Raw genomic sequence first — 14,313 nt, forward strand, 5'->3', positions numbered from 1 at the left:
TCTTCCCTCCCCCGCGGCTCGCTCTGCGGACGGGCGCTCCCCACCCACTCCCTTCCCCCGATTCCCGGCTCGCTCTGCAGGGGCAAGATACGAGCAGGCAGCAGCAGCCGCACCCCCGGGACTCACCCAGCCCGCTGATCTCCTGGCGGATGTTAATGCGGTTCCTTTCCTCCACTATCGCCCGCAGCATCTGCTGGAGCGATCGGTCCAGGTCTCCGTTCTCCTCCTCTTCTCTCTGCCCAGCCCGGCCGAAACTCTTGAGAGATGCCATGCTAGGGCCACCGCAAATGATTTCATCTCAGTCTGCCTCCGAGCTCAGACTGCAGGACTGCCCCCTCCCCGCCCCACCGCACAGAAAACACGAGCTCCTAGGCAGATAATGGGGGCGGCAAGAGACTTGCGGGGAGAAGGGGGCCGGATACTTTTTGGTTTAGGAGACGAGAATGTTTTAAGAAAATAATAATAATAATAATAATAATCCCGATCCTGCCGTTGGCAGTGGTGCTGGTGGGGGAGGGTTATGCCCTTTGTAATGCCAAAGCTTCTTGCAATGTTTCCGAGTCCTTATCATCTACCCGCTGGAAATATCGGGTTTAACCCCGCTTCTTGCTGCGGATCGACTGCAATTTGCTCCAATTTACCTAGGAGGCACTTCCGCCTCCCATAGCCGAGGAGCTGGGGCTGCTTGCCTATGACACTTCCTGAAACAAGGAGCAGCAGAGGCGATTTAAAGAGGCATCAGGCAATTCTCCACCAATGACCGCAAAGAGCGGATGTGTGACAAGGAGAAAGGAGGCGGGGAGGGCTGCAGGGCGGGGTTTGTTTGCAGTCATCATGACAAGCTGAAATACCTCCCCCTCACTCTTTGTCTCTCTGCTTTTGCAATTAACCATATGCATGAATATAGCTATAGAAGTAAAGGTGCTGGCCATAGGTAGTAGATACGCCCCTTTGACTGCCTCTTGGCCACTAATCCATTCCCTTCAGGACTTGTTCTAACATTTCCAAAGCCAGGGCAGCTTCAAACAGTTATTTTAAAGCAAACTACCATGTCTAGTACACCCATTGTACTAGACATGGTACAAACATGAAACAACCAAACAAAAATCCCTGCCTCAAAGAATTTACAATCTAAGTATAAGACAAGAGGACAGGAGCCTACAGGCGCACCCATGGGGGAGTGCAAGGAGACAATAACACAACAATACAGACACTGAGTAAACATGCAATAAGTGTCTGTGTCCTATCTCTACAATTTACAGTCTTTGTCAGTTAACATGTTAATTAGCACATTAAAACACAACTAAACGTCCAGGTGTCGATGTACATGTGGATTATACCTAACTGAGTTGTGGATAGTTCAGTACCCACTTCAGGTGCATCTGTTATTGACACCCATTTTCAGCCAGTACTTTTGCTAGTCCGGACAGGGATTACTGGCCAATTGGCAACATTCACTGTTCTGTAAATTAATTTCCAGGCATTAGTGTGAACTAGTGAGTTTCTACTGTGCATAATCACTAGGGACTAGGAGTTACCTTTCTGAACTGTGAATGTTGTAAATTAGGCCTCAATTCTGCAAAGATTTAGGCACATGTTTAGCTTTCAACCTGTTAGTCATCCCAGTGTAAATCTTTGCAAAACTAGGCTGCGTATTTCATACACTTGTAAGCTGTTCAGGCCAGGGGCTGTATTTTAATCTATGTTTGTACAGTGCCTAGAACACTGGGGTTCCATCGCAGTTGGGACCCCTAGGAACTACTGTAATACAATGTATGTGGCCATCCAACATCTTGACAGATTAAAGGCGACGCAACCAGGACCAGCTCCAGGGGTTTTGCCACCCCAAGCAGCCAAAAAAGAAAAAAAAAAAAAAAAAGCCCCGATCGCGATCTGCAGCAATTCAGCGGGAGGTCCTTCGCTCCGAGCGGGAGTGAGGGACCCTCCGCCGAATTGCTGCTGAATATCTGAAAGTGCCACCCAGCTCCGGAGTTGCCGCCCCAAGCACCTGTTCTATAAGCTGGTGCCTGGAGCCAGCCCTGGATGCAACAAAGTCAGTCTGTCAATGGTGCTTAGCATAGCAATGATATGATAAAAAAGCTCAATGCACAAGCAGCAAACCTTCCCACAGTGGCTACAGGTCCACGCACCAGATGGAAGTTGAAGCACGCTCTGCTTTCTGGCTCATTGCAGGCCTCAGCTCTCTGCGGTGACTGTACTAGCTTTGATCTGGCTTCTCCAAATGGAACAATTGTGAGCAGGATTTTCCCAGTATTTCTTGGGCCTTGCTTGTTCTTGTCCTTGTCGCTGTCTGGGAGCTTTGGCCTTCCTCTGCATTGCAGGCAGTTCTAAGCTGGCCACAGAGCAAAGCCTTTGGCAGACAATCTTGAGGCATGTGCTCCGAGTGTCCAAACCAGCAAAGCCTGCAAACATCCAGCAGTGTGCATAGACTGTAGGCCGTCTCTCTCAATGATCTTGTTATTGGTGACCCACTGTCAAGTATAATTCCCAATTCTGGACCTTAGCGTCCAAAATATGGGTACTAGCATGAATTCCCCTAAGCTTAATTACCATCTTAGATCTGATAGGCTGCCACCAATCAGGAATTTTTAGGGCCTGATACCCTCTGGTCCCCCCAAAACCTTCCCTGGGGACCCCAAGACCCAGATACCCTGAGTCTCACAACAAAGGGGAATAAACCATTCCCTTCCCCCTCTCTTCTTCCTCCCAGCTCCTTCCCGCCCTGGGAACACTAGGAGATCGCCTGATTCAACTTCTTGAATCACCACACGGAGAGGACTGTTCCCTTCCCCCTCACCCAGAGGCAATACAAGCTGCGTGAATATAACACAAAGAGAAAATTTATCCTTCCCTTCTCCTCACCAATTCCCTTGAACCTTAACTAGGAGAAAAAAATCACACAGGTCTTAAAAGCAAAGCTTTTAATAAAAAAGAAAGAAAAAAGTAAAAGGTTTATCTCTGCACTTTAGATGGTAAAAAGTTACAGGGTCTTTCAACTATAAACAATAGAAAGAAACTTTCTCCAGCAGAAACACAATGTAAGCTACTTCCAGCAAGCACACATATGTAAATGAAAAAAAACAAATTAAAAGACTATGACCGCCTTTTCTTACTCACAATTCTGAATAGATAAGAGACTAGCAGGGAGATTGGCAGAAACCTGGTTGCACCTCTAGTCCCGTCCAGGACCCAGAGAGAACAAAGCCAAACCCAAACCCCACAAACAAAGGCTTCCCTCCCATGAGATTTGAAAGTATCTTGTCTTCTGATTGGTCCTCTGGTCAGGTGTTTGGGGTCCCTGTTTGTTAACCCTTTACAGGTAAGAGAGACATTAACCCTTAACTATCTGTTTATGACACTCACTGGTACCAAGAAACTCCAAGGATTTTTCTAAGACAGTGGAGGTGAAAGCTGTTCTATCTCTGCTCCTGTTTGGAGTACGTGACTCAGCTTTCACAGCCCTAAAGGAGGGTACTAAGGACACAAGCCTGATAAACAAACACCTGTGTGTTCAGGGTTAGCAACTTGTTATTCCAAACACAATTAATACAAATAAATAAATAATATACCATTGAGGTCTCCTGAGACCCAGGTAGCAACAGGAGGAGAGCACAAGGGCCCTCTGCTTCAGGTATGTGGGTTAGGGAGTAAAATCCTCTCAATAGGGCAAGGTCAAGCTGCTGGAAGCCATTAAACTGGCAGCAGATGGAGCTGGGATGGATCAGGGGACAGCAGCCCAGCTCAGCCAGTCCCCTTTCTTCTGGGGACACCAGTGGGAAAGGACAGGACCCACTCAGGAATCCAAGGAATAATTTCTCCTGGGGGCAAAGCTGGCCCACTTGAAGCTAGAAACTATCTGTCAGCAGCTGCAACTGGTGCACCGGGCAGGAGAGCACCTCAGCTAGGGCACTCCAGAACCCAGACCTTGATCCTCGTGTGGCAGTAGCCCAGCTGGGGCTTTCACTGCTGCTGGACCAGATCACTGGAACCTAGACATTATCCTCTGTGTCCAGACAGCAGAAGGACCAGGAGGGCCCAGTGCCTCTCCACCTGCCCCCAGCCCCATGAGTTGGCTGTGGGGTCAGATGCCTGATCAGCAGTTAGCCAGGTGTACAATGTGAACAGCCTTCACAGTCCTGGAGGCCCCTGACCTACAGGTGCAGAATGTTTTCACGATGACATCCAGAGTTAACTGTGTGGAGTGGGATCACTGCCCCAGTGCAATAGGCACCATGCAAACAATCAACGAAGACAGTCCCTGGCTCCCAGAGCTCACAATATAGCTAGCTGATTAACACTCTTGAAGGTGAAATAGCCTTTTGTGAATAATTTTCTAAACAAAATTGTTGTGTCTGGTATAGAAGAATTTACTTGTGAAAACATTTGATCATTATCCCTCAGCTCAGCTCCACATTTTCTCACTCAGTGAGGTTCTCCCAAGTGCCGAAGGTCATCACAAAGCCTATGCACCTCTCATGTCCCACTTCAGACCTACTTTAACTTAAATGAGTCTTAAGGAGGTCTTAAGGCCTCATGAGATAGCATAATTTGGACTTAAGGGGAGCACAGACTTTGGGCTGGCCCTCTGAACAGAGATGAATTTAATCCCCACTGTGAGAGGCAGAATAAGGCAGAGGGAACTTCTGGTGAAGGATTATATTCTTTACCATAAAAGACATTTATTTACAAGCTCAGTTTTATGAGCCACTATTTGTGATGCAAATAAATTAACCATAATAAACTTGCTGGACACTATTACTATATTCTACAATAGCAGAACAATTACACGCCTATACTGTATTTCCTTTTGCTCAGGTATTTGTGGGATTATCCGTCTCTACTGATCAGTTGTATGTTAAATAGGGTATGATTTTGAAATCAACACTTTTTTTCCCTCCAGTTGAAATAACAGGTTTTCAGAGGGCAGAAGTAATTATGGGTCTACAACAAGAGACACCCTACATAAACTGGTACAATGGCACCCTTCTTATGTCATTATTTCTAATAATGATTTCTAGTTCTGCAAGAACAAAGGGTTGTATTTGCATACTGGCCCTTCTTTGTCCATGCTCTAGATTCTTTTTAGCCAATGTTTTGCAAATGGAAGGAGTGGAAGACTGTTCTAAACTTTTAGCCTCCAGATCATTTATTTCTGGCTTTAGTAAGATGTGAAAAAAAAAGGGTATAGAGCAGTGGTTCTCAAAGCAGGTCCGCCGCTTGTTCAAGGAAAGCCCCTGGCAGGCCAGGCCGGTTTGATTACCTGCCGCGTCTGCAGGTTCGGCCGATCGCAGCTCCCATGGGCTGTGGTTCGCCGCTCCAGGCCAATGGGGACTGCAGGAAGGGCGACCAGCACATGCCTCGTCCCACTCCACTTCCCGCAGCTCTCATTGGCCTGGAGCGGCGAACCGCGGCCAGTGGGAGCCACAATCGGCTGAACCTGTGGATGCAGCAGGTAAACAAACCAGCCTGGCCTGCCAGGAGCTTTCCCTGAACAAGCAGTGGACCGGCTTTGAGAACCACTGGTCTAGAATCTCTATAAAGGGAGAAATAAGTAATGAGAGAACTTAGTCTGTGTCTGTAGAATAGTCTGTTTTACTTAAAGCATCAAGCATTTTCCCCTTTGAGTTAGTATTGAAGCAATACTCTAGCATCATGTTAGGGGCCATTTGCTACTGGACTTGCCATTGTTAGGATCAGTCATAAATCTGAGATACTAAATAATGGTTGTGTAACCCTCCTGCCCATCAGAGCTGGCAGCAACAAGGGCCAGGTTCAGTATCTAGGAGTTCCGTTCAATAACACAATGCAAAACTGGCTTGAGCCCCCACCCAGTGACTTGGGACAATTACATACCACCCCCCTGGGTGCCTCAATGAGGCAATGCTTCCCCTCTCGTAAGCACGGAGTCTGAGTGTAGCAAAATCCTTTTAATAAAGGATGGAAACATTGCAGCATTATGTTGGGGAAACACCACAAACAGGATTCATAACCCAAATCATGAGCAAAAGACCCACCCCCAAGTAAGTTTGGCAGTGTCCTTTTCCCCTCAGGGTCTTAAGTCCAGCAACCCAACAGTCACCCCGCCCACAGTTTCTGACCTTGGCCAGTGCAGCCCCCAGAGATCAGAAGTTCCTCTGCAGAGTTTACCTCTCAGCCTGGGTGGAAGTGGGCAGAGATAAGGGGAGGGGGCATCTCACATGCTCCGCAGCTCGAGTTGATGACCGATTGCCACACCTCTCCATGGGGTTCTGCTGCAGTCTTCACCACCAGCTGCGTCTCTCCACCAGCCACCCTGCTATCCACTCTGCTCTCCATGCCTCTCTGCTCCTCTCCACTAGCTGTCCTGCTATACAGGCCGCTCACCACACCTCTCCGCCAGCTGCTCACCAATGTGTCTTCAGGCCCTCCCCCGACTTAACACAGCTCTCAGCAATCTCTGCTCTTTAGTGACTTCAGCTCTCAGTGATTTTAGCTGGTAGTAGGGGAACCTTACTGCTAGTGCACCACTAGCCCAAAGTAGGTCTAATGCCTAGACCCAGTTATCAGTGATTTCAGCTCTGTAGCACGTAACAAGACTCCTAACGGAGTCAAAATTAGCTCTGTTATTACACACTAGCAAGAGAAAGGGGGGAAAAAGTGGTGTTTCAAGCTCACACTACCAGGCACAAATACTTATCCCCAACCTCTCTCAATTCACTGGGGTTTGGAACCCATGTCCTTTGCCTAGTTAGTGCTACTTAGTTGAGGGTGAGTCCCTCCATCATAAAATGCCAAGTACAGTTCTACTGTCCTTGATTCACATAACCAGGATAACAACCCTTCATTACTCTGGCCACAAGATCCCACAGCAGCCAAAGTGACCATTTGGGCAAGCAGTCTATCTTGCTAGGCAGGGTGGGTGTGCTCATGCAAATGAGATCAGTCCCTGAAGTCCTTTTCCACAGCTAACCACCACATGTCAGGGGAGAGCTCCTTCTAACTCTGCTCACATCTGTCATTAAAGACCCTATGACATTTTTGAAATAAAAGGGCCATCTATCTGGTGTCCTGATCAAATTCTGTTTTTAGTAAGTCTGTGACCCTGTGGTTGCAATTTGATTTGTCAGCCTTCTTCACTTCCTCTTCACTAATGTTTAGTGTTTGTGTCATCATTACACAAACCAGTGACATAACAAAATATCTGAAAAGTTATTGGAATATGTTAGGGACAGCTCCCGTTTCTGAAAGTGAAGGACGTAACCAGAGGACAGCCATTTGAGATGTCATTCAGACTAACAGGGAGAAATTATTTGTGAATCTGAAGGTGGAAGGCAACGTGGGTGAAAGTGATCATGAAATGACAGGCTTCATGATTCTCAGGAAAGGAAGGAATGAGAGTAACAGAATAAGGAAAAGGGACTTTAAAAAAAGAAGACAAACTCAGACAACTGGTATGTCAGATGGGAAGAAAATCTAAGGGGAAAAGGAGTTCAGCAGAGCTGGCAGTTTCTCAAAGAGGAAGGCACAATAGCAAACTATCTTGATTAGAAGGAAAGATTGAATGAACAATAAGAAGCTAATATGGCTGTATCAGGAGCTCTTTAGTGACCTGAAAATACAAAGGAATCCTACAAAAAGTAGAAACATGGACAAATTGCTAAGGATGAGTACTAAAGAGTAGCACAAGCATGTAGGGACAAAATGAGAAAGGCTGAGCCACAAAATGAGTTACATCTAGCAAGGGACACAGTTCACACAAAGGCAATAAGAAGAGGTTCTATAAATACATTAGGATCAAGAGAAAGACAAAAAAAAGCATAGGTCCACAATTTAGCAGGGAAGGAAAGCTAATAACAGACAACACCAAGAAGGTTGAGGTTTTTAATACTTAGACAACTTGAGCAAAAAGTTAATTGTGACTGGCTACATAACACAAATAATATTAACCACAAGGCGAAAGGAACACAAGCTAGAATAGGGATGAACAAGTTAAAAAATATTTAGATAAATTAGATGTATTCAAGTTGACAGAGGCTGATGAAATTCATGTTAAGGTAGTTAAGAAACCAGCTGAAGCACTCTCAGAACCTTTAGAGATTATCACTGAGAACTCATGGAGAACATGCAAGGTTCTAGAAGACTGGACAATGGCAAATATAGTACCTATATTTAAAAAGAAGAGCAATGAAGGCCTAGGGAATTGTACACCAATTAGCCTAACTTTGATACCTGGAAAGATACTGGAACAAATTATTAAACAATCTGTTTTTAAGCACCTGGAGGATAATAGGGTTATAAGGAACAGCCAACATGGATTTGTTGAGAACAAATCATGCCAAACCAACCTAATTTCCTTCTTTGACAGGGCTACTGGCCTAGTGATTTTAGTAAGGCTTTTGACAGTCTCACGTGACATTCTCAAAACAAACTAGAGAAATGTAGTCAAGATGAAAGTGGGTGCAAAACTGATTGATAGACCATACTGACAAAAAAGTAGTTACCAATGGTTCACTGTCACTCTGGGAGAATGTATATAGTGGAGTCCCACAGGGGTCAGGCCCAGGGCCAATGCTGTTCAATATTTTCATTAATGACTTTTCATAATGGAATGGAGAGTAGCTAATAAAATTTGTGGATGACACAAAGCTAAGGGGTTAGGGGGCATGGGCTGCAAGTACTTGATTGGACAAGGTTAGAATTCAAAAGGACCTTAGTGAATTGGAGAATTGGTTGGAAAACAACCAGATGAAATTCAATAAATACCAATGAACACTATTTCACTTAAGAAGGAAAAATCAAATACACAACTACAGAATATGGAATAGGGTAGTTCTACGCTGTAGTTCTGCCGAAAAGGAGCTGAGGGAGGGTTATAGTGGATCACAAACTGAAAGAATCAACATTATGATACAGTTGTGGAAAAGGCTAATAACTTTGAGGTGTTGTGACCATTCTCAGGGCACCCAGGACTGAGATTCACCTTGTTGCCACTGGTCTCCAGCAAGGGGGGGTCTTTCTTGTGGTAGCTAGCTGTCAGCTCCTGACACCACCAGCTCTTTTGGCCACTTAAGCACCATCCTCTGGGCTGCACCAGCCTTAACTTTGTCTTAGAGGTTAACAATAGGTGCATGCCAATCCCTGAATCCCTTTGAATCATTCTCAAGATATCCAGCCCCTGACACTGGCTACTCACAGAAATACCACATTCTGCGCCCCACAAATGTGCCATGAACCCCAATTTGCTAGTTTTACCTTAAACCAGTGCTCCTGTAAACCATGCAGCACTTGTGAGCACTTTAATAAAACAAAAGTAGGTTTATTTAAGAAAGAATAAAGATTTAACTAGAAATGAGAGAAAGTGATGGAAACAACTGGTAACAACACACAAAATGATAAAAAAAATGAACCTAGGTCTACACTTATCAATAGTTACCTTTCCTATAATGTAGGCTTTCCCTGCGAAGTCCAATGCATTGCAGAGCTGTCTGGTTTCACAAAAACCAGGATCCAGATGTTCATAAATGCTCCTTAAGTGGTTTCCTCAGTGAACAGATGCAGAGTGCTTTTTCCTATCTCTGTTATAATGAGACACTCTTTTGTCTTTATTCATAGCCAGAGAGTCTTTATTATAGCCTGCTATAATACTCCTCTTCACCTCCAAGTGGTTTTGTTTGTTTGCAATTATCCTTGATGGAAAACCATTGGCTGTTCTGGGATGTGGCAAGGGTAGATAGTGGAATCCTGCATTACCTTGCTGGCTGACTAGGAAGAGGTGTCAAGTCCCTCTTGCTTGAATGGCTCATCACTGAGACATCTTACCCTCCTGGTGACTGATTTCTACTCCAAGTCCCTAAAGCAAAGTTTCAGTACAAAGACATTATTCTTTAAATATTACCCACACATACATCTTACAATGATTATAAGCCTTGATAACTTACAAGCTTTCTGTAGATATCTTAGATGTTACTCTTTATGGATAAATATCTGTAAGACCTGTATTTGGTGTGGTGTAACAGACCAGCCCAATACTGTATTTATAATAACTAAAATCCTGATCTTGTAAAAGCTTATGCACCTGCTGAACTGTGAGCATGTTGGTAGTCTCATTGAAGGCACTGGAACTACTCACATGCATGTACATAAATCTTTGTAGGATCAAAGGCTTCCTTTGTAGTTCTGTGGAGCTCTGGCATGGTCCTTCTTAGCACGTTAAAGTATTGTCAGTATTGGGCACTTCTGTTTTGCTAGTCATGTAAGTGTCCCAAATTTCTTTATCAACATCAATGAATTAAGTCTCACAGTACCCGTGGGAGGTAGCTGACTATTATTATACCCATTTTACAGCTGGAAAGAATGAGGCAGAGGTCAAGCAATGTGCTCATGATCAGAGGAAGTTTGCAGCTGAGTCAGTAATAGAACTCTCAGTCTTACTCCTGAGCCAAAATGTCTATTATCTCTACTAGAGAGCCAAGGTGGGTGACGTGAAATCTTTTATTGGATAATCTTCTGCTGGTGAAAGAGACAAGCTTCTGAGCTACACAGAATTCTTCTGGTCTAGGAAAGTTATTGAGAGTGTCACAGCTAAATACAAGATCAAACAGATAGTTTAGGATAAGCAGTTAGCACATATTCTAAGAACATAAGAATGGTCCTACTGGGTCAGACCAAAGGTCCATCTAGCCCAGTATCCTGTCTTCCGACAGTAGCCAGTGCCAGGTGCCCCAGAGAGAATGAACAGAACAGGTAATCATGAAGTGATTGATGTCACTCATTCCCAGCTTCTTGGCCTTCACAACATCCTCTGGCAAGGAGTTCCACAGGTTGACTGTGTGTTGTGTGAAGAAATACTTCCTTTTATTTGTTTTAAACCTGCTGCCTATTAATTTTATTTGGTGACCCCTTGTTCTTGTGTTATGAGAAGTAGTAAATAACACTTCCTCATCCACTTTCTCTACATCAGTCATGATTTAATAGACCTCAATCATATCTCCTCTTAGCCGTCTCTTTTCCAAGCTGAAAAGTCCCAGTCTTATTAATCTCTCCTCACACGGAAGCTGTTCCATACCTCTAATAATTTTTGTTGCCCTTTTCTGAACTTTTTCCAATTCAGTAGATCTTTTTTGAGATGGGGCGACCACATCTGCACACAGTATTCAAGATGTGGGCATACCATGGATTTATATAGAGGCAACATATTTTCTGTCCTATTATCTATCCCTTTCTTAATTACTCCCAGCATTCTGTTAGCTTTTTTGACTGCCGCTGCACATTGAGAGGATGTTTTCAGAGAACTATCCACAATGACTCCAAGATCTCTTTCTTGAGTGGTAACAGCTAATTTAGACCCCATCATTTTACATGTATAGTTGGGATTACACTTTCCAATGTGCATTACTTTGTGTTTATCAACATTAAATTTCATCTGCCATTTTGTTGCCCAGTCACCCAGTTTTGAGAGATCCTTTTGTAGCTCTTCACAGTCTGCCTGGGTTTTAACTATCTTTAGTAATTTTGTATCATCTGCAAATTTTGCCACCTCACTGTTTATCCCTTTTTCCAGCTCATTTATGAATATGTTGAATAGGACTGGTCCCAGAACAGACCCTGGGGGAACAATATTTACCTCTCTTCATTCTGAAAACTGACCATTTATACCTACCCTTTGTTCCCTATCTTTTAACCAGTTACCAATCCATGAGAGCACCTTCCCTCTTATCCTGTGTTACTTTGCATAAGAGTCTTTGGTGAGGGACCTTGTCAAAGGCTTTCTGAAAATCTAAGTACACTATATCCACTGGATCCCCTTGGTCCACATGCTTGTTGACCTCCTCAAAGAATTCTAGTAGATTGGTGAGGCATGATTTCCCTTTACTAAAACCATGTTGACTCTTCCTCAACAAATTATGTTTCTCTATATGTCTGACAATATTGTTCTTTATTATAGTTTCAACCAGTTTGCCCGGTACTGAAGTCAGGCTTACAGGCCTGTAATTGCTGGGATCACCTCTAGAGCCCTTTTTAAAAATTGGCATCACATTAGCTATCCTCCAGTCATCTGATACAGAAGTTGATTTAAATGATAGGTTACAGACTACTGTTAGTAATTCTGCAATTTCACATTTGAGTTCCTTCAGAGTTCTTGAGTGAATACCATCTGGTCCTGATGACTTACTGCTGTTTAATTTATCAATTTGTTCCAAAACCTCCTCTAATGATGCCTCAATCTGGGACAGTTCCTCAGATCTGTCACCTAAAAAGAATGGCTCAGGTTTGTGAATCTCCCTCACATCCTCAGCTGTGCAAAGACTGAAGACCGATGCAAAGAATTCATTTAGTTTCTCTGAAATGGCCTTATTGTCCTTGAGTGCTCCTTTGGCACCTCAGTCGTCCAGTGGCCCCACTGGTTGTTTAGAAGGCTTCCTGCTTCTGATGTACTTAAAAAAAAATTGCTATTACTTTTTGAATCTTTGGCTAACTGCTCCTCAAATTCCTTTTTGGCCTTCCTAATTGTATTTTTACACGTCATTTGCCAGTGTTTATGCTCCTTTCTATTTTCCTCACTAGGATTTAGCTTCCACTTTTTAAAGGATGCCTTTTTGCCTCTCACTGCTTCTTCTACTTTGCTGTTTAGCCACGATGGCTCTTTTTTGATTCTCTTATTATGTTTTTTAATTAGGGGTATATATTTAAGTTGAGCCTTTATTATGGTGTCTTTAAAGAGTTTCTACGCAGATTGCAGAGATTTCACTTTTGGCACTGTACCCTTTAATTTCTGTTTAACTAACCTCCTCATTTTTGTGTAGTTCCCCTTTCTGAAATTAAATACCATTGTGGTGTTTTTCCTGCCATAGGGATATTACATTTAATTATATTATGGTCATTATCACCAAGCAGTCCAGCTATATTCACCTCTTGGACCGGATCCTGTGCTCCACTTAGGACTAAATCAAGAATTGCCTCTCTTCTGGTGGGTTCCAGGACCAGCTGCTCCAAAAAGCAGTCATTTAAGGTATCAAGAAACTTTATCTCTGCATCCTGTCCTGAGGTGACATGTACCCAGTCAATATGGGGATAAATGAAATCCCCCATTATTATTATTAAGTTTTTTCTTTTAATTGCCTCTGTAATCTCCCTGAGCATTTCACAGTCACTATCACCATCCTGGTCAGGTGGTCGGTAATATATCCCTACTGCTATATTCTTATTATTAGAGCATAGAATTTCTATCTACAGAGATTCTACGGTACAGCGTGATTCATTTATGATTTTTACTTCATTTGATTCTACCCCTTCTTTCACATATAATGCCACTCCCCCACCAGCACAACCTGTTCTGTCCTTCTGATCTATTTTGTATCCTGGTATTACTGTATCCCACTGATTATCCTCATTCCACCAAGTTTCTGTAATGCCTATTATATCAATATCCTCATTTAAGATGAGGCACTCTAATTCATCCATTTTATTATTGAGACTTCTAGCACTGGTATATAAGCACTTTAAAAACTTGTCTCCTTTTAGCTCTCTGCCATTACTTGATGTAATGGAATGGGACTCTTTTTTATTTGACTGTTTCTGATCAGACCCTGCCTGTATTTCACCATTTTCCATCCTCTCATCCTCACTAGGACATAGAGATTCTCTATTAATAGATCCTCCCTTAAGCGATGTCCAAACCATGTGCTCTTCCGCACCTGTCAGCTTTCCTCCAGCCCTTAACGTTAAAGCAGTTTTTAAACTAAGTGCCAGCAATCTGGTTCCATTTTGGTTTAGGTGGAGCCCATCCTTTCTGTATAGGCTCCCCCTTTCCCAAAAGTTTCCCCACTTCCTAATAAATTTAACCCCCTCCTCCCTATACCATCATCTCATCCATGCATTAAGACTCTGCAGTTCTGCCTGTGTAACTGGCCTTGTGCGTGGAACTGGGAACATCTCAGAGAATGCTAACATGGTGGTCTTGGACTTCAGTCTCTTACCTAGCAGCCTAAATTTGTCCTCCAGGATCTCTCTCCTATCCTTCCTTATGTCATTGGTACCTACATGTACCATGACCACCGGCTCCTCCCCAGCACTACACATAAGCCTATCTAGATGTCTCAAGAGATCCGCAATGTTCGCACCAGGCAGGCAAGTCACCATGCAGTTCTCCCAGTCATCGCAAACCCAGGTATGTTTCTAATGATCGAATCACCCATTACTAATACCTGTCTCTTTCTAATAGCTGGAGTTCCCTCCCCGGGAGAGGTATCCTCAGTGCAAGATGATACCACAACATCATCTGGAAGGAGGGTCCCAACGATGGGATTGTTTTCC

The 14,313-nt window shown here is 43.8% G+C and overlaps 2 protein-coding genes across 5 annotated transcripts in view; one reads left to right on the top strand and one right to left on the bottom strand.

Annotated features, from left to right (window-relative positions):
- KIAA0930 (KIAA0930 ortholog) overlaps window positions 1-722 on the bottom strand; it is a 139,360-nt gene extending 138,638 nt beyond the window's left edge. For 3 of the 4 annotated variants that reach the window (XR_007769627.1, XM_050924938.1, XM_050924925.1), the window contains exon 1: window positions 127-722. Coding sequence is in view for 2 of the 4 variants with exons in the window: in XM_050924938.1 (XP_050780895.1) it covers window positions 127-271 (145 nt within the window). In the remaining 2 variants the exon portion in view is untranslated. The remainder of the gene's footprint in view (window positions 1-126) is intronic. The other variant, XM_050924947.1, reaches the window with a different exon arrangement.
- The window catches only part of UPK3A (uroplakin 3A), an 897,123-nt gene that overhangs the window by 810,311 nt on the left and 72,499 nt on the right, over window positions 1-14,313 (top strand). The window lies entirely within an intron of this gene.

Source organism: Gopherus flavomarginatus, chromosome 1, assembly GCF_025201925.1.
Source record: "Gopherus flavomarginatus isolate rGopFla2 chromosome 1, rGopFla2.mat.asm, whole genome shotgun sequence".
Lineage (NCBI taxonomy): Eukaryota > Metazoa > Chordata > Testudines > Testudinidae > Gopherus > Gopherus flavomarginatus.